The sequence below is a fragment of the Mixophyes fleayi genome, chromosome 9 (assembly GCF_038048845.1).
Source record: "Mixophyes fleayi isolate aMixFle1 chromosome 9, aMixFle1.hap1, whole genome shotgun sequence".
NCBI lineage: Eukaryota > Metazoa > Chordata > Amphibia > Anura > Limnodynastidae > Mixophyes > Mixophyes fleayi.
Window position 1 is genome coordinate 118,422,946 of NC_134410.1, and position 18,880 is coordinate 118,441,825.

Consider the following 18,880-nt stretch of genomic DNA (forward strand, 5'->3'; position numbering starts at 1 on the left):
GGATGGATGCATAAACTTAGGGCTAGATTTACTAAGCTGCGGGTTTGAAAAAGTGGGGATGTTGCCAATAGCAACCAATCAGATTCTAGCTTTCATTTATTTAGTACCGTCTACAAAATGACAGCTAGAATCTGATTGGTTGCTCTAGGCAACATCCCCACTTTTTCAAACCCGCAGCTTAGTAAATCTAGTCCTTAGTCTTGTTACAGGACTTCTTTGATGGAGTTAGTAGGGCTACTTGCAGGGATCACCTTTTTGTACAATGACATTATTTACCCCGCCCTCCGGGATCCATTAATCTCTTCCTGCACTCTTAAAAAAAAATAACCGCATAACCGCTGTATTGGCTTGGGTACCTTAAACCGATGATGGTAATGGTGACATCAGATATCCCGACATAATGAGACCAAAAGGTGTAATTCCCCACAGACTGCTAATAGTGACAGCTTCAAAAACAGATGTCAAACAGTTCAGAGGAATGAAGACCCCGGCAGCAATCTCAACGTCACTTTGAAGGGCCACACTATGATTAATGCTGTTAAGCTGGTAATTTAAGGAGGCGCTGGCTGTGCATGTTCTTTACAAAGCCTAGTACATTGTACAGCCTTCACCTCCTTAAATTATCAGCTTAACAGCACGGATCATAGTGTGGCCCTTCAAAGTGACGTCATTGTAGCCTGCCGGGATCTTCATTCGGAACTGTTTACTAATAGTGACAGCTTCAAAAGCAGATTTCACTCTGTGGGGAATTACACCTTTGTTCTCGTTATGTCCGGGATATCCGATGTCACCATTTCTATCATCAATATAATGACTACCAACGGCTGTATTGCAAAAATGGCAAATCTAGTCTTTGAGATATAAAGTGGAGACTCTCTGGTGTCCATATTGGTGGGACACTTTTCCTATTTATTCATCTCTAATCTGCTTGTTAATAACCTGTGTAACTTGTACCATTGAGGCTTGCCTGTTAATGAACCTGTGCCTCTCTGCCACAGAACATATGGGAGCTGTGGCTACTGGAAGACTCCGGCCGAGCAGAGCTGCCGGTGACCGATAACAGCGATGACACTTTGCCCATGGGAGTGGTGGTCGATTACAGCAGCCAACTGGATATATTCATCAGTACGTACCATTACACGGCTCACGTGTACTTGTATCTTTCACAGGAAGAACGCAACGCAGGAATGAGGAGAGGCTAAAACAAGTGCTTATACATTATCATTTTATGGGACATCATTACTAGGCACTGCCGCAAAGTTAAATGTCTCCTTCAAGCGATATTGTACCAAGCAATTGCTTACATAATTTCGAAATTGGATTCTCTTGTGACTGAGGCTTGATGTGTTTAAAGTTTATCTCTTCTAAGCAAGCAGCATGGCAACACACTGTCTAAAACATAGATGGGCAACATGAAATAGCCGGAGGACCGCATATGATTGCTTACTCTTCTGTGAATGCAGGTTTTAAGATATTTAGAATGCTCACTGCATCTGAGAATATTCAGCAGTAGTGTGCTGATCATCCCTGAGGCAGTGAGCTGTCCATTTGTGTGATTGTGGTAGTGAGGACAGGGCTGCGTGGGTAAGTACCATGATGCGAGGAGAGGAATGGAGGCAGCAGGAAGCCACAGACTGAGAGTTATAAAGTGGAAGGTGCAGGGTCCCCCAGCAGCACAGAGTATATCAGGAGATGAGTGATGTGTTGGTGAGGACAGGACTGCATGTGACAGGGGCAGTGACATGATGTGAGGAGGGGAATGGAGGCAGCAAGAAGCCACAGGCTGAGACATAGATAGTGTAAGTAACAGGATCCATAATGTAGTGATGTGGGGCTCCAGTTACACTGATGTAGGAATATTGTGTCAAACCTCTGTATGAAAGATATTCATGCATCCAACTTGGATTTTCATAAAATTATTTTGTGATTGTTCATAGGCTATGTGAAGTGTTTTGTTTTTATTTTTTATGTAAACATATGCTCTAGGTCAGTGATGGGCAACCTGGTAACTTTTCAAAGGCCGCATATGTAGCCCTATAACCTTCAAAAGGGCCAACACCATTCCATCTTTGAACATTTAGACTTTCATGAATTCTATGTAGCAGCTGGTACCTCTCTGCGACCCATTTCCGCTTTAGCATAGGTTAATAAGGCCATTGAAAAATGATCTAAGCAACTTTTGGAGGGTTTGCAGTCAGGGAGACCCAAGTCTGAATTAGTGACGTTTGGATATTTGGGGGATGCAGGTGTGGATTCTGGTCTAATTGGAGCCAGAATATTCTGTTCCAGTGGTCTCTGCTTGCTATACCATCTGCTTTAGCCCTGGGAGGGGGACATAGACCCTAAGACGACTGGAGTCCTTGCTTATTTCGGGCGATGTTTCATCAGCCCAGAATGGGATAAGATCATTAGAAAGACAACAGGGAGGTAACGGTTTCTTCCTGATGCAGAGTTTACCTAAAGTGTGGAGACCTCGTTTTTGTTCCTTTAGTGTCCCCAGCAAGAGAAAATTCACTGCTTCTCCCAACAGGCAATCCAGAGAAAAATGGCTTGATCTTCAAAGAAGCCCATTGAATAAGTAGACAGACACAAATTCTGCATGACGGGCAATCTAACTCACCAGGCCTCTGTAGTGGCGTGAGCCTGTCTGCTTCTTTAATAAGATTGTGGTTTGGATCCACTTCAGATTTCTGGTTAAAGGCCATTGTGGATCAGGTGGTATTTCATCGAACTCCAGACACAATTTTTTTTTATTTATTTTTTTATAAGCAGTTTTCCTGTAGGTAAAAAAAATTTCACATGCAAGACACCATTCACACCTTACTGTCCACAAGCATAATAATTCCGATGTCTGGGTTCTATTTAAACCGATTTTTGATCCCAAACTGAAATGGGTCTGATTTGCGGTTCGGCCACAAAACTTTCATTTATGGGCTCTTGCTTTTAGTCTGGCAACTGCTGCGCAAGTTTTCATAATGTTTTGTCTCTGCTAAAGACTTAAGGGTGTGATGACTTTAGCTTTTTTGTAAGATATGTTGATCCTCAACTTTTATCAATAACCAGAAATCCAATCTGGTCCCGTCCCAGAGGCTCCCCTGTGTTTCTGAGAATGCAGTTTCACACTTGACGGCAGTAGGTGTTTCTTCCAGAGCACAAGATAAATTTAGAAAAAAACGTTGTAAAGTTTCTATTGCACTGATGGGACAACAGGCGCAGCTCTGAGCCGTCACCGGCAGCTCCCACCTTTTTCCTACTTTTATTGTCAGATTGGTTTGTTATTGCTTGTAACACTTGTATAAAATGCCTGCTGATATGTTGTTATACATAGTTGTCTATTTCTGTGATTTAAATGTTTTAACTAATTACTGAGATTCAGGGCCATGTGCGGCCCTTTTGAAGGTCAGAGACCGCAGTATACATCAGGTTGTCTATCACTGTTTAAATTTCTGGTTGTATCCAATTTCAAACCGTGTACTGTGCATGATTTCATTCAAGGGCATTCTAGATTCTTCTTGAAGTGGAACAAGTTGCACCATCGTTGGCCATCAGTCTGTCTCTATGGTCATGACGGTCCATCCTTTGGTGGCTGAGGGACAACCTCATGTGAAATTAGACAGTTGTGATGACAATTGCCAAATGTTGTTGTTTTTTCTTGTTGGAAAAGTTTTAGGTTTATTTTTTTTTATAGAGATGATGGTGTTCTTTCCCTCTTCTAGTTTCTCTTTGTTGCTGTCCTGTGGGGCTTGGAGCTTGGTTAGAAGAAAAAAAAACTCAGTCCCTGCACTGTGGGATTATAAGGGAGGGAGGAGAGAAATCATTGTGAATAAATTTAAAGTGCTAGAGTCTTGGAAGAGAATCCTATACCTCCAATTAATTCAGAGAAAAGGATTTAGAGCAAGTATAAAAATCCAATTTTAATAAGAGCTGGGGTTGTGTATGAAGCTCTGCAGGACATAAAGCAGAGAAAAGAACCAACAAGGCAAAAATCAAGAATGATCTGGGGACTGCAGGTGAAGGCTAGAATCGCTGCTCTATGTACAGTATCTAATTTTGTGTGACATTTCCCCATGCCCTCCATGCACTAGGTTAGCCACAGTAAATTAACCAATAGGCTAGTGCAGGGTTTCCCAAACCCAGTCCTCAGGGCTCCCCAACAGTGCAGGTTTTCCATATCTCCTTGCTGGAGCACAGGTGTATTCATTACTGACTGACACATTGTAATAGATCCACAGGTGGTCCTCATTATGTCACATGTGATCCGGAAAACCTGCACTGTTGGGGAGCCCTGAGGACTGGGTTTGGGAAACCCTGGGCTAGTGCTTAGTTTGCTGTAGTTTTTAAGGATTTTTGATGCCTTCAACCCATGTTGCTGTAAATGCCTCCAAATTTCAACAGTTTTCATGACTCCCTCTAAGTGTTTTCTTGTTCCCTACAGGTGAGGAGAAGATCTTGCCTCCTTCTCCGATACTTCTGATGCTTTCCACAGATGGTGTCCTTTGTCCCTTTCATGCGATCAACTTAAACCCTGGTGTGAAATCTCTCACCACACTCCTGGAGCAGCTCCCCATGGAAGGAGAGCGCCAAGTTCAGTCTGGTGGTATGTGGGTTTATTGATTGTTATCCAAGGGGAACCAAATAGCAAAAATGTATTAACACTTGGACCCCAACATTTTCTTGCCTTGAGCTGGAAGCACTGCTGATGCACATGCGGAGCTGCTTGGGTCTCTACATAGCAGGAAAGATAGTAGTAGCTGTAATTGAGAGCCAGTTGTTGCCCGCTCCTCCATTCAGCGCCCGTTCTGGCTGTATGGTTGTGCCAGGACCCTTCTTGATATAAGAAATGATGGAGAATCAATGGGTTGGAAAAGTACTCTGCTAGAAAAGAGAGGGCAATTAAAATATATATTGCAAAGTGCTGAACTCCTTTTGATGTCATTTTGGTTTTTTTTAGTTCATTTGTGTTTCTCGGCTTTTAATTAAATCTCCGTGCTGAGGATGTTTGTGATCCACAGAACAGACAAAAGATTGCATCAGTCTATTCATATTTGTTGTCTTTGTTCTTTTTGCAGCATCCAGTGTTTTCTCCCAAGGACATGCAGTATCTCCTCCTAGCGTTCCTCCAGCTTTCAGTAGCCTTGCTGGAAATACTCAAGCTGCTTCCCCGGCTTTCAGCATTCCTGCTTCTAGTCTCGCTGGCAAACCTCAAACTGCTTCTCCGGCTTTCAGCCTTCCTGCCGCTACTCTCCCTGGCAAACCTCAAGCTGCTAATACGGCTTTCAACGTTCCTGCCTCAAGTTTCTCTGGCCAACTTCAAGCTGCTCCACAAGCTTTTGGGGTTCCTGCCACCAGTCTCGCTAGCCAACTTCAAACTACTTCACAGGCTTTCAGCGTTCCTGCAGCAAGTTTCGCTGGCCAAGTTCAAGGTACTGCACCAGGTTTTGGCCTTCCTGCTACGAGTGCCCCTAGCAAACCCCAAGCTTCTGCACCAGGTTTTGGCCTTCCTGCTACGAGTGCCCCTAGCAAACCCCAAGCTTCTGCACCAGGTTTTGGCCTTCCTGCTACAAGTGCCCCTAGCAAACCTCAAGCTTCTGCACCAGGTTTTGGCCTCCCTGCTACGAGTTTCACTGGCCAACTTCAAGCTAATGCACCAGGTTTTGGAGTTCCTACCACAGGTCTTGCTGGCAATCTGCAATCTACTGCGCCAGGCTTTGGCGTTCCTGCCACAAGTCTTCCTGGTAATCACCAAGCCACTGCACCAGGATTTGGGCTCCCTGCTACAAGTGTCGCTAGCAAACCTCAAGCTACTGCACCGGGTTATGGAGTTCCTCCCACAAGTTTCACTGGCCAAATTCAACCTACTGCACCAGGTTTTGGAGTTCCTCCCACAAGTTTCACTGGCCAACTTCAACCTACTGCACCAGGTTTTGGAGTTCCTGCCACAAGTCTTGCTGGCAAACCGCAAGCTGCTGGACCAGGTTTTGGCCTTCCTGCTACGAGTGCCCCTAGCAAACCCCAAGCTTCTGCACCAGGTTTTGGCGTTCATACCACAAGTCTCGCTGGCCAACCTCAAGTTACTCAACAGGGTTTTGGCATACCTCCCAATGCTTCTGCCACAAATACATCTGCCAATTCGTCATCTCTATTTGGGACTTCAGCTAAGCAACCCAGTTCCCAGTCGTTTTCTTTTTCAATGCAGGCACCTGTTGCTTTTGGGGCTGCTAGTTCAAAGCCAGACAACACAAATAGTTCCAGCCAAGCAGCAGATTCCAGCTTTGCACCCACATCATCTGTCAAAGTGAACCTCAAAGATAAGTACGTACAGCTATTAGTGATCACGTTGTTTTGTACTAATAGAATTTTTTGGGGCGTTTCTATATCTGGATAATGACCACAATGACCTATATTGCTTTCTAGGCGTTGTGCAAAGGCAGCTTATGGGTAGAACAGAGTTATTGAAGTATTATGTCAATTGTTAATGTTCTGAATATAAACACCACCTGTGCTCTAACATAGAAGTAAAACGTTGGCATCCTATTCCCTATAGGGTTAGCTATTTTCAGCTTTAGTCATTTTATTTTGACTTGCTCATGTTGCGCTTGTCTACTGTGTTTCCATGTCTCATGTTGACAATGCTGTTTTGTACTCTAGGTTCGGAGCTGTGGAGCCACAACAGGCTATGCCCGGCTTTGCTTCCAGTGCCCAGAACTTCTCATTCACCTCTCAAGCCAAGTCCACAATTGCAGTAGCTGCCGGTGGCAGTGCCGCGCACCCCCCATCTCAGACCGCAACGCCTCCCGGCAGGCCCTTTGCAGATGGTAAATCACCAACCGCATTATGTACAGAACATACACGTTGGTGCAAAAAAAACATGAGTGGTGCCCAGACTAGATATTCATACAATACCTAAAAATGAATTCTCAAAAGGTACTAAATCACCCAATATATCATTAAAATGATAGTTTTGTTAATTAACAAAATAGTACAGAGAATAGTAAAATACGGGTTAAAATGTCTCCTGTAATCAAATATAAGAATACTAAGATCAAATAGGGTTAAGGCATAGTGACCTTATTACATTATAATTCCACATTTAAGTGTTTCGGGGCATTAAATGACTTTTCTTGTCATTCATTTTCCTTCCCCTTCGTGGTATTCGCCCAAATCTAGCCCCAAAGGGGAGCTGAGGTTTTGGTGAATAAAGACTCCCTCGCTTATGTAAAACAGTATTTAACTTTCTTTGTTGTTAGATCCAGCTGCTCACAAATGTGTTTTTTTGTTTTTTAACCTCTCTCCATGTACATGCATTGACCTGTCTGTATTGATACATTTTTATTGTTCATGCAGTTGCACAAGTTACACCAGTTGCACCCCAAGCAAAAATTGATCCCCCGGCAGCAAGGCAGACACCATCTCAGGTAATTGTGGGTCTCTCTGTGCTGGTGTCTCATTAAGGTATATTTATTAATTTATTTTTACATTCTGCCGCTGCAGCAGCTATTACACAGTTTAAACTGTTCCTGGGAGGTTGTTGAGGAAGTGCCGTCCTGCACCTCCTACAGCCGCCCTCTGCTCTCTGTAGGACTGCTTTCACATGGGGAACCGGTCACTACTGCCACAGTTATAACAGACCCCATACTGCTGCTAATAGCAGGCATAAGAAGCACAAAAGAGAGGAGTTTCAAACTTAGGTCTGCACCTGAGGAACAGTACAGAGCCTGCTGTGCCAAGAAGTTGGTCAGGTGAGGCACTGTATGTAAAGACTCCCTCACTGGGCACTTCTGGCACTACAGGAGTCCATTCTCTTGGTTGTTAATTAGTGCTCTGGGCCCAGGGGAAGGAGCTTAACCCTTCAAATTTCAATCTCCTCCTTAGCGGGTCTTTCCTCACAATGGAGACTGCTGCTTCTCTCCTCAGTACCCTTAATGCAGGGAATATCTAGGGGCAATTCTCTGCGTTCTTTAGAACAACACAGGGCGCACATTATTACCAAGCGAGCAAATATTGTAGTAATGGTAATTGTGAGCATTCCGTATTGTTCTAAAGAACAACGCAGGGAATTGAATCTTCCCCCATAGATTGGGATTTTCGGCGTGGGGGGGGGGGGCTTTCTGTGTGGTCTTATGTCATGTAGCTTCACTGTCTGTTTCCTCATCTTTTTCTGTCATGTCAGATAACAGTGGGTTAACATTTAGGATACAGAAGAGTTGGTGATTCCAGACTTATCATTGTTTAATAGGAAAAAAACCATTAGATTCTTGGTGCACATTTTCTTAAAATTGTAAAGGTCTATCTACCCTTACAAGGTGACCTCATTCAGATCTGTTGATTTCCGATACTATATAACGTTGTAAGAGAGACTAATACACAAATGTTTATTTTGTTTAGTATGTTCTCAGTTTGTATGTCCTTAGTGCAGAATGCCGAGTAGTAAACCATTCCCAAAGGACCAGTCTAGATGATACCCTGGACGAATGAGATACAGATTTAAGAATGATTGAGTTGTCATTAATTTAAACCACTCCTTTCTCTGTACTCTGATAAACTATCTGTTCATAGGGAGACTTTTTTAAGATTTCATTCAGGATTGAGCAAGATATAGCATGTTATAGGCGCGTTATTTTATTTTTGTAAATAAATCCTTTTATATCTTTTTAATATTCTTGGTTCTGTTGATATGAACATTCGATTATTACTATAATATTTACATTTTATTATTTATTGCCATGATAATAAGAATCTCACTTAAAATAATACATTTTTATAAAGGAAATTAGTTGCTCATGTCTGATAATGTCTCATACTGGCTACTAGTGCCCGTCTAATTTAGTCTTCTGTTCCTTGCAGCCTCTAGAAAACACCTCATTTGACAATCGGGTGAAAGCTGCGAAAGATAGCAATCCTATTCTAATTGGAATAAAGGACGAGGTACGTGCACCAAAGAAATGTACAGAGGACACAATTTTATATTTACTGATTTGAAAGTGAAACAGTAATGTGTCTGGATCTATCGTCCTCCACACACAAATTGGAAGAGATAAGTGTTTGTATAAATTTGGGTCTGGTGTATTGTAAATGTGATGTGTTTTACGTGCTGGGTTTATCCCAGTCTTCTGGCGCCAAGAAGAAGCCCGGGAAGAGAGAGCAGAGCTGAGGGAGCAGGCACAGGACAACTGCTGTGGACTTCTCCCCTTTGTGGCCCCTGGGCTAAGTATCAGCTTATTAAACACATATATCTTTTTTTTTTTCTGTGTAAAATAAGTAGGCTAGTAAGGTTTATATTATAGTCTCCTACTTGCCTACATGAATATTGTGTTTAACCATTACAAGTTCAACTTTTATTATATAGATTAGTTGATTACTTGTTATTTAACTCTGTTTTTCTCTGCATACATCTCTCTCTCTCTCTCTCTCTCTCTCTCCCTCTCCCTCTCCCTCTCCCTCTCCCTCTCCCTCTCCCTCTCCCTCTCCCTCTCCCTCTCCCTCTCCCTCTCCCTCTCCCTCTCCCTCTCCCTCTCCCTCTCCCTCTCCCTCTCCCTCTCCCTCTCCCTCTCCCCTGCTAGATTAACAAAAACCAGCAGTCCTCAGCTCCTCTGACGGAGGAGCCGGCCTGGGTGGCCTCCCTGACACAGTCGGTTTCCTCGCTAGCTCAGATGGTTTTACAATCTAACCAATTGCTATCTAATATGGCTACTTCGGTGGCTAGTAATAATAATAATAGCACTCAGCTGGGCCTCCCTGTTACCACAGGGTCCATTGGAACGTCTTTACCAGGACCTTCCTCTTCTCTTTCAGGCCAAACCCCTATCCCTACAGAAACGACATGGTCTACAGCTTTCCTTAAGGGCTTGAATAAGCTTAACTTGTTGCTTGAGTCACCAAACATCCCGTCTACTAAAAGAAAGAGACCTAGATCTGATAATCCTATTAGGGTCCTTTCAGATTCTGAGGAATCTTCTAAGGATGAGGGGGCAGATTATTCCGATTCTGACCAAGTTCAATCTTCGGAACAGGAGGATAATTCAAAAAGGCAATTTATTAATGATTTGGTCTTGGCGGTTAGACAGGCGTTGGACCTCCCAGAACCGGAGGATCCTTCCCCTAGAGACAGAAGTCTTTTTTAGAAGGCCAAAAGGAAGGCTAACCGTTTTCCCCCTTCTGTAGAACTTAATGACATTGCAGAAGGAGCATGGAAACAACCTGAAAAAAGGTTCTCCGTTCCCAGAAGGTTCTCCCTGTATCCCTTACAGGAGGAAGATGTTGTACGTTGGGAGAGTATTCCCAAAGGGATGTTCCCATAGCCCGATTGGTAAAACACACCTTACTTCCAGCTCCTGGTTCTGCGTCCCTTCCGGATGCCAATGACCGAAAGGTTGAATCCCAGCTGAAGTCTATCTTTGCGGCTGCGGGTTCTTCTTTTAGACCCACTTTTGCTTCAGCTTGGGTTGCTAGAGCCATGGAAGTATGGGCAGACCAGCTAGCAGAGGCCTTACAGGACTCTGATTTACTCCACCTGGCTTTGCACTTGAAGGAGGCATCGGGGTACATTTATGAGGCGGCCCAAAATTCAGCGGCCCTCTCATCCTCTATTCAGGCGGCTTCTATTTCAGCTAGAAGGACGCTATGGCTGAAATCCTGGGAAGGTGATGCGGAATCAAAGAAGTCCGTCAAAACTATTCCTTTTTCAGCAGCAGGCTTGTTCGGTCCGGAATTAGATACTATGATCTCCCAGGCAAAAAGGGGCAAAAGTACTTCCTTGACGGTTTTCCCTGGTAGGAGCCGGAACCCCCGGGTCAGCTCCTTTCGTCAGTCCTTTCGGGGGTCCTCCTTGTCCAGAGGACAGTCATTTAGCGGTAAACAGCCTAATGCTCGAGGCTCCTCTTCTAGAGGGAGATCCTCCTTTACGGCCAGGCGCCAGGCCTCCAAGACCCAGGAGAAGCCTGCGTCCTGACGACCACTCGATTCCCCTGGAGGGGACGCCAGTGGGAGGTCGTCTGTCTTTGTTTCTAAAACAGTGGACAGCGTCCTCCCAAGACTCTTGGATTCGGGGCATTATATCAAGGGGGTACAGGATAGACCTGCTGGGCCCCATGCCTCATCGTTTCTTCGTAACCCCTCTACCCCGAGATCCAACAAGAAGACAGGCAATACAGGATTGTGTCGCCTCTCTTCTTTCTCAAAAAGTTATCTGCAGGGTCCCAGACTACCAAAAGGGACAAGGGTTTTATTCAAACCTGTTCCTTGTCAAGAAGCCGGACGGCTCCTTCCGACCCATCTTAAACCTAAAGGGCCTCAATGTACACTTAAAAGTCGACAGATTTCGGATGGAATCTCTGAGGTCGGTAATAAACGGTTTGGAGAAAGATCAATTTATGGCTTCCATAGACATAAAAGATGCATACCTCCACGTTCCCATTTAGAGGGACCATCAGTCCCTCCTCAGATTCACTGTGGGACCCTCCCATTATCAGTTTCGGGCCCCTCCCCTTCGGCCTCTCCACAGCGCCGAGGGTTTTCACGAAAATCATGTCGGTGATGGCAGCACGTCTTCACCTTCTGGGAATTCAAGTCGTGCCTTATCTGGACGACCTGCTCTTCAAATCCTCCTCAGAGAATTGTTTGCGTTATCACTTGTCCCTTGCCTTAGCGGTTCTCAAGGGCCACGGATGGCTGATCAACTTGAAGAAATCTCAGATGGTTCCGTGTCAACGCATGGTTTTCCTAGGCCTCATCATGGACACCAGCCAGCAGAAGGTGTTTCTGCCTGTCGAAAAGGCCGCTTCTATTCAGAGCATAACATCCCAGGTCTTGTCTTCTCCCAGCCCCTCAATCCACTTGTGCATGCGGCTGCTGGGAAAGATGGTGGCCTCCTTCGAGACCATTCCCTTTGGTCGAGCTCACTCTCGTTGTTTTCAGTGGGATCTGTTGAAGAAGTGGTCAGGATCCCACTTACGCCTGGACCTCCAGAAAATCTCTCTATCCCCGAGGTCGAGAGAATCACTCCAGTGGTGGCTGATTCAGGATCACATGACAGTGGGCAGATCCTTCTCTCCGTGGTCATGGGTCATAGCCACGACAGGCGCCAGCCTGAAAGGTTGGGGGGCGGTAATCCTACACCTCCGCCTTCAGGGCCTTTGGTCGGTTCAGGAATCGACCCTATCCATAAATGTATTGGAACTGAAGGCTAGTCTTTTGGCCCTCAGAGGAGGACAATCCCTCCTCCAGGGCCACCCAGTCAGGGTTCAGTCCGACAATGCCACGGCTGTGGCATATGTCAACAGACAGGGAGGAACCAAGAGTGCAGCGGCAATGAAAATTGCAGCCCAGATTTTGTCTTGGGCAGAGCTTCATGTTCCAGCAATATCGGCAGTATTCATTCCAGGAATACTCAATTGGCAAGCCGACTATCTAAGTCGCAACCAGATGATGCCGGGGGAATGGTCGCTTCATCCGGAAGTCTTTCAGTCCCTAGTACAGAGGTGGGGTCTTCCGGACATAGATCTCATGGCCTCCAGACACAACAGGAAGGTCCTCAGGTTTTGCGCAAGGACAAGAGACCCCTTAGCGGTGGCAGTGGACGTCATGACTATACCATGGGAGTTCAGGATGGGATACCTGTTTCCTCCAATCCCCATGCTTCCTCGCGTTCTCAGACAGGTAAGGCAGGGAGGTCTGCCAGTAATTTTAGTAGCTCCCTCATGGCCGCGCCGAGTCTGGTACGCAGACATAATCTCCATGGCAGAAGGACCCGGGGTCCGTCTCCCATCTCGAGAAGACCTTCTTCTGCAGGGTCCCTTCCGTCACCTGAATTTACCTCGGCTCAGTTTAACGGCATGGCTGTTGAAGCTAGCTTCTGGAGGGCTAGAGGTTTTTCCCCCAGCGTGGTGAATACCATGATGCGAGCTAGGAAGCCAGTTTCAGCTCACATCTATCACCGGATTTGGAGAGCTTACATTAGATTGTGCGAAGGTAGGACTTGCCACTCGTCCTCCTTTCGCCTCACTCGCTTGTTCGCTTTCCTTCAGGATGGCCTGGAGGCAGGTCTCAGGTTAGGTTCCCTAAAGGTCCAGATATCGGCACTTTCAGTATTTTTTCATATGAAATTAGCCGATTTGCCAGATATCAGAACTTTTCTCCAGGGAGTATTGAATATTCAGCCTCCCTATGTTCCGCCTACAGCACCATGGGATCTCAACCTGGTACTGGAAATGCTTAAAGGGCCCCCCTTTGAGCCCTTGCGTGTGGCAGAATTAAAGTGGTTGACCTGGAAGGTCCTTTTTCTTTTGGCTATCGCATCTGCTCGAAGAGTTTCGGAATTAGGAGCCTTGTCTTGTCGGGAACCATATTTGGTTTTCCACGAGGACAGAGCGGTGTTAAGAACCCTTCCTTCCTTCGTTCCAAAGGTAGTTTCAGCTTTCCACCTTAACCAGGAAATTGTAGTTCCGGTTTTTTCATCTACCTCCCAGTCCATGGAAGGGATGGACAATCTTCAGTACTCTGTTCTTGCTGACCTCCAAGCTCTACAGTCCATGCAGGTCACCAACAACAAGAGTGCTAAATATTGGCAAATCTGTAGTATCGCACTCATGATTTGGTGCACAAATCCAGTGTACACGGTGACATTAAACCGACATCAATCCATGGAAAAGTTAGATGTGGTTAGGGCTCAAAAAGAACTTCTCAAATTAGACGTACGGATTCCTTGTTTGTTCTTTATGACGCTAATAAGAGCGGCTGGCCAGCCTCAAAACAGTCCATCGCAAGATGGATTACGGCAACCATTAGGCAAGCTTACATAAAGGCTAACCGTCCTGTGCCGGAGAGACTTACGGCCCATTCCACCAGATCGGTAGGGGCGTCGTGGGCAGCGAGAAATGGGGCTTCTGCGGACCAGCTTTGCAGGACAGCCACCTGGTCCTCTGTCCACACATTTACAAAGTTTTACCAATTTAATATATTTGCATCTGCGGATGCAAATTTTGCTCGTAATGCTTTGCGAGCGGGATTTTCAGAGTAGTCCCACCCTTTAGGGGCTGCTTTAGAACGTCCCCATGGTAAGCAGTGTCCCCCAAACCGGATGAAAGAGGATTTATGTACTTACGTTAAATCCATTTCTCTGATTCCGTCTGGGGGACACTGTGATCCCTCCCTTCTGCTGTTCTTCTGTGTGCTCTTGTTTGACTGCCCTTTCTCCTAGGGCTTTTTAATAAACTGAACAAGAGAGGGCAGGGGGATTGTAGAGGGGAGGGGTCTGTCGGCAGTACTAAAACTTAACTAGTTAGGTGCCAACTCCACCAGCTCCCTCCACAACCCCATGGTAAGCAGTGTCCCCCAGACGGAATCAGAGAAACGGATTTAATGTAAGTACATAAATCCTCTTATACAGAAGCAGTGATTGGCATGAACACCTGTACAAGCGTCTTGGCAAAGCACAGACACTCTTCAAAATCATCCTTGTGCATATTTCTACGCATTCTGCAAATCTATGTTAAACGTGGGAAAAGTCAGCCAGCATGTGATTATGTAAAGCATATAAACAGGGCGGGATTCACTTTATACTGAAGACTATCTTGCCCATTTGGTACTGTTCTTTGCTTCATACCATCCAATCAACATTTATTTTTTTTAGGCTTCACACCTGTTTGCATCAAGCAGTGAAGGTGTGGCAAGCTGTACAGTAAATAATGGGAAGGCATTTTAGCCAATTAGTTGTCGGATCAGACTGCTGGCTCGTCCAATCAGCCCCCTGACCTGTCCCGTGACTCTCCATCCTTTGCCCAGGTAGACTGCGGTCTCTGTTGCCGTGGCAGCGACAGTGTTCACGAGGATCATGGCAGAATAAAAATACACTTTACACAAATGCCATACAGGATTAACACACACCCTGTCCCTTTACCCCTCTATAGCCCTAAGGACTGCAGTCACCTTTTCTCCTGGATCCTTGAGTCCCGGTTACTTGGCCCAATTTTCTTCCCCTCTATCGGTCTAGTAGGAATGTGATACAAAGTCCCCCTGCTGCAGCAGACCCACCAAGCTATTACACTGACATGGTGATGCACCGAGGACGCTCTTACAGTAACCAAAAATCTCAACGCTTGGGTTTTCTAATACAGCAGCCTCTGCGCTCTGTTCTTTCCAATCCACTTGGAACCAACTACTTAAGGGCTGGGTCTCTCACTATTAAACAGATTTCCCACGCTCCTGGGAGTAGCCTATGGGGTGGCCTTAGATATAAGGGTTTTGGCAGCTGTCAAGGGGCTGTTAAAGGACTGGACCTTCTCATTCCAATACACCGCCTGGCCAACTGCTGATTTGACTCCAAGGTGTCTAGCTATTCACAACCTGGACAATGGGGACATGCTCCAATTACTTAAGGGGCTAGGTCAGGATAGAACTGAGAGAACCTTGTCCTCTGGAAGAAACACCTGCTGATGAACCATGCCGCAGTTGAGGCCAAGAAAGCGCATTTTTTGCGCAGGAATCGAGGATGACTTGAGCAGGTTGAAGATCCAGCTGTGTGCTTCCAGTTATTGCATAGCCAGGTGAATGTGTTTAGCAGGACAGAATGTGACAAAGTTTACAACAGGTGGTCTAAGTAAGGAACAATAGTGATGTCCTGAGAACGCAGGAGACCGGACATGATGGCCATAACCTTTGTGAAAACCCAAGGGGGTGGTAGCGAGGCCAAAGAGCAGAGCAGGGAACTGATAATGTTCATTGCGGACTGTTGAGCGAAGCAGACACTTTGCACAAGGATAGCGGTGATTCTGGCTAGGCGAACAATGAGCCTTGAAAGAACTCTACCCCTTGTTTTTGGAGTAGACTGTGAAATGGGAAAGTGATTTCAATTTTCCTGGCATATGAAACTTACTGCCAGGCTTCTGCCAAACCTCCAGAACCAACTCGTAGAGTTGAGGAGACGGTGGGAAACTGACCGCCTGTTTCTTTCGCCTTTTAAAAAGGGATAAACCAGTAGAGTCTGAAACTTAAGGATTCTGAAGCCGTATAGTTTGCTGAACCAACCAGACTAAGTCCTCTACGCTCTGAGGTAGTCGGAGGAAGAGGAGAAAGCCCTCCCCTTCCTACTCACCGTCGGCATGCAACAGGAAGTCTGAATGGTGTGCCATCTGACACCTCCTGCCGCTTCTGACCGAGCGCAGCCACAGCTGTACTTGCCTAGGCATTCTCTTCACTGGAAGAACTGCTCGTTGCCAAGGGGCACCAAACTGCGGAGATCCGCTGTGCCGGTCTCCCCATCAGAGCTGCGGCTGTCACAAGGACCGCCCCCACAGCGTATCTGTGCTGCTGCTGACAGCTGCTGACAAGGAGAAGAAAATGGTTGAAGCATGTTGAAGGTGAAGGAAGCCCACATGCCACTCGCCTCAGGTCATGGACCATTGTGGAGGAAATCCGCAGGCTATCCACTCTCTGGGAGGAGTCCTTGAGCCCTAATTACAAGTAAAGAAAAGAAAAAAATTAAACATCTAGGGCAACAGCCCTAAAAGAATGCCCTGCTCCAAGAGGGCACTTAAAAAACAAAACAAAAATCTGAGTATGGTTCCATAAATGTGGAATAGTAGGGGTGGAGCTATCCTCTCAACACTTTGAGATTTAAAGCGCCCTTGCCAATGGCATGATGGAGGAAAAGATTTAATAATATATATCCCACTTTTTTCCAAGGTATATTGATGTTTCTGCCTGAAAGTGTATTGTGGTTAGTATCTTACCATATATGTCTAAACTGTTGAGAAGAGCTAATAAAAATGGGCAGAAATAGTAACTGTAGTTGTTGCTAACCTTTATCTTACGTAATGCTCATCCAGTGTACCTGTCTCTGAGCTAGTGGAATGACTCGCTCTAACTGCAACATCTTGAATCTTTTTGGGGTAGATTTCTCATTTTCAAAAGGAGATGGATGAGCTGAAAGCTCGGACAGGAAAGGCCTGCTTCACAGTGGGTAGCGATGAGCAGATGAGATATCTGAGGACGGAGTCTGATGACCTCCACTCGTTTCTGCTGGAAATCAAGGAGACTACAGAGGTAAGTGGGCCACGTAATAGTTCTGTGCTGAGTGACCGAGACAATGAATGAATGAGGTTTCTAGTTGGAGGAGGGATTAGAAGTTTGAAATCAAAGCATTATGAGGCCGGTGCTTTCTCGTGTCTAGCACGGAATCAATTAATGGGCATCAGTGCTCTTGACACAAGAGGTTTCAGAGTTCTTCAGTTCTAAACATCTCTTGTCTGCTCAGGAATTGATTGATGAGTAACATACAAATGGCTCAGGGCCCAGACCTCTATGGCTCTTCTAGCTTGGGAGATGGGGGCGTTGCACTACAATTTTTGGTGCATTTCTCTTTATAATATCACCATTGATCCATCACTCAAGGTGAGGTGGAATAGGAATGTACTTTAAAACTTATTGAGCAGTTTATTTTCCTGTAATATATTATGTTTCCTTTCTCTCTATCGCAGCTCCAATAAATTTATCTTTTTTTTCAGCATCTGGTATTTAAGGGACCTTTACTTGAAATAGATTATAAATTACTTTTATGGGTGAAATTTGCCTGGTGGCACGTTCTGACTGAGTGACTAGCTCACCAGGTGCGATTAGCATATAGCCCAGTGTTGGCTAACCTGTGAAACTACAAGTCCCAGCATACCCTTCCAGCAATAAGCTGCTATATATCGGCAAAGCATGCTGGGACTTGTAGTTTCACAAAATCTGTAGTGTCACAGGTTAGCCAACACTGATATAGCCTGTCCGATGGCTTGATCCTAATACATTGACAGGCAACCACTGATCTTTCAGAAGGTCTGTGAGGTTTATTGTTTCCCGTATTATTTTGTTTAGTCTCTGCATGGAGATACCGGCTGCTTGAAAACGACCCTGTTGGAGGGATTTGCCAGTGTGGAGGACGCTAAAGAACAGAACGAGCGCAAAAAGGATCCTAAATACCGCCAACTTCTGTACAAAAAACCCTTGGATCCCAAGAGTGAGGCACAGATGCAGGTAACCCTGGCGATTAGTTGGGCTGGCTTGTTTTGGAGAACTGGTTACGTGACCGAACCGGCAAGTTGCTCCCATTGTCATGCTCTGTCCCTCTGATACATCCACCTCTTGTCCCTTTTCTGCAGGAGATTCGCAGACTCCATCAATATGTGAAGTTTGCCGTTCAAGATGTGAACGATGTCCTGAATCTAGAGTGGGACCGACACCTGCAGAACAGGAGAAAGCAAAAGTGTGTATTTTTGCCCTAATAGCTGTCACCTCAGGGTTTGGGGGGTATTAGGTGGGTGCTGCTGCTATGCCCAAGTGCCAAAGACTTTAAAGGAACACTTATTTTTCCTTCATTATTTCTGGTATTATTGTAGAAACTTTGTGTGGTATACAGGGTTTCAGTGTATTCGTGTTACATTGTTACAGATTTTATTGAGATATTGGCTTTTTTTATTTGTTTAAATCTGTTCTTTTTGTCATCTTCAGGGGCCTTGTTGTTCCGGAACGGGAGACTCTATTTAACACGCTAGCTAACAACCAGGAAATTATCAATCAGCAGAAGCAGCGTCTTCACCAGCTGGTGGAAAGCTTGCAGCAGCTACGGCTTTACAACCAGATCTCCAAGTGGAACGTGCCAAGCGAGGAATTCACCAATCGGAGGTGAGCATGGACCGCCACATTGATTTTAAGACCTTAACAAGTATGCAGCAGTAGCATCATCTCTAGGATTTACTCCCAAGTGGGGAAGTTCGTGTTCTTAACAGTGATATCTATCCAGTTATTTTAGAGTAGAGCGTATAGGCACAATTTCTATATTTGTCTCTAGCCAGTACATTGTCGTCTCTAGAGAATAACATGCTAGAAGTGTTCTATACAGACTTGA

The 18,880-nt window shown here is 45.4% G+C and overlaps 1 protein-coding gene across 1 annotated transcript in view; it reads left to right on the top strand.

Annotated features, from left to right (window-relative positions):
• The window catches only part of LOC142101094 (nuclear pore complex protein Nup214-like), a 40,504-nt gene that overhangs the window by 13,046 nt on the left and 8,578 nt on the right, over nt 1–18,880 (top strand). Inside the window, 10 exon segments of the mRNA XM_075185241.1 lie at nt 999–1,125; nt 4,436–4,597; nt 5,070–6,312; nt 6,649–6,815; nt 7,345–7,415; nt 8,845–8,925; nt 16,888–17,037; nt 17,851–18,009; nt 18,135–18,238; nt 18,484–18,657. Of these exon segments, the coding sequence (XP_075041342.1) occupies nt 999–1,125; nt 4,436–4,597; nt 5,070–6,312; nt 6,649–6,815; nt 7,345–7,415; nt 8,845–8,925; nt 16,888–17,037; nt 17,851–18,009; nt 18,135–18,238; nt 18,484–18,657 (2,438 nt within the window).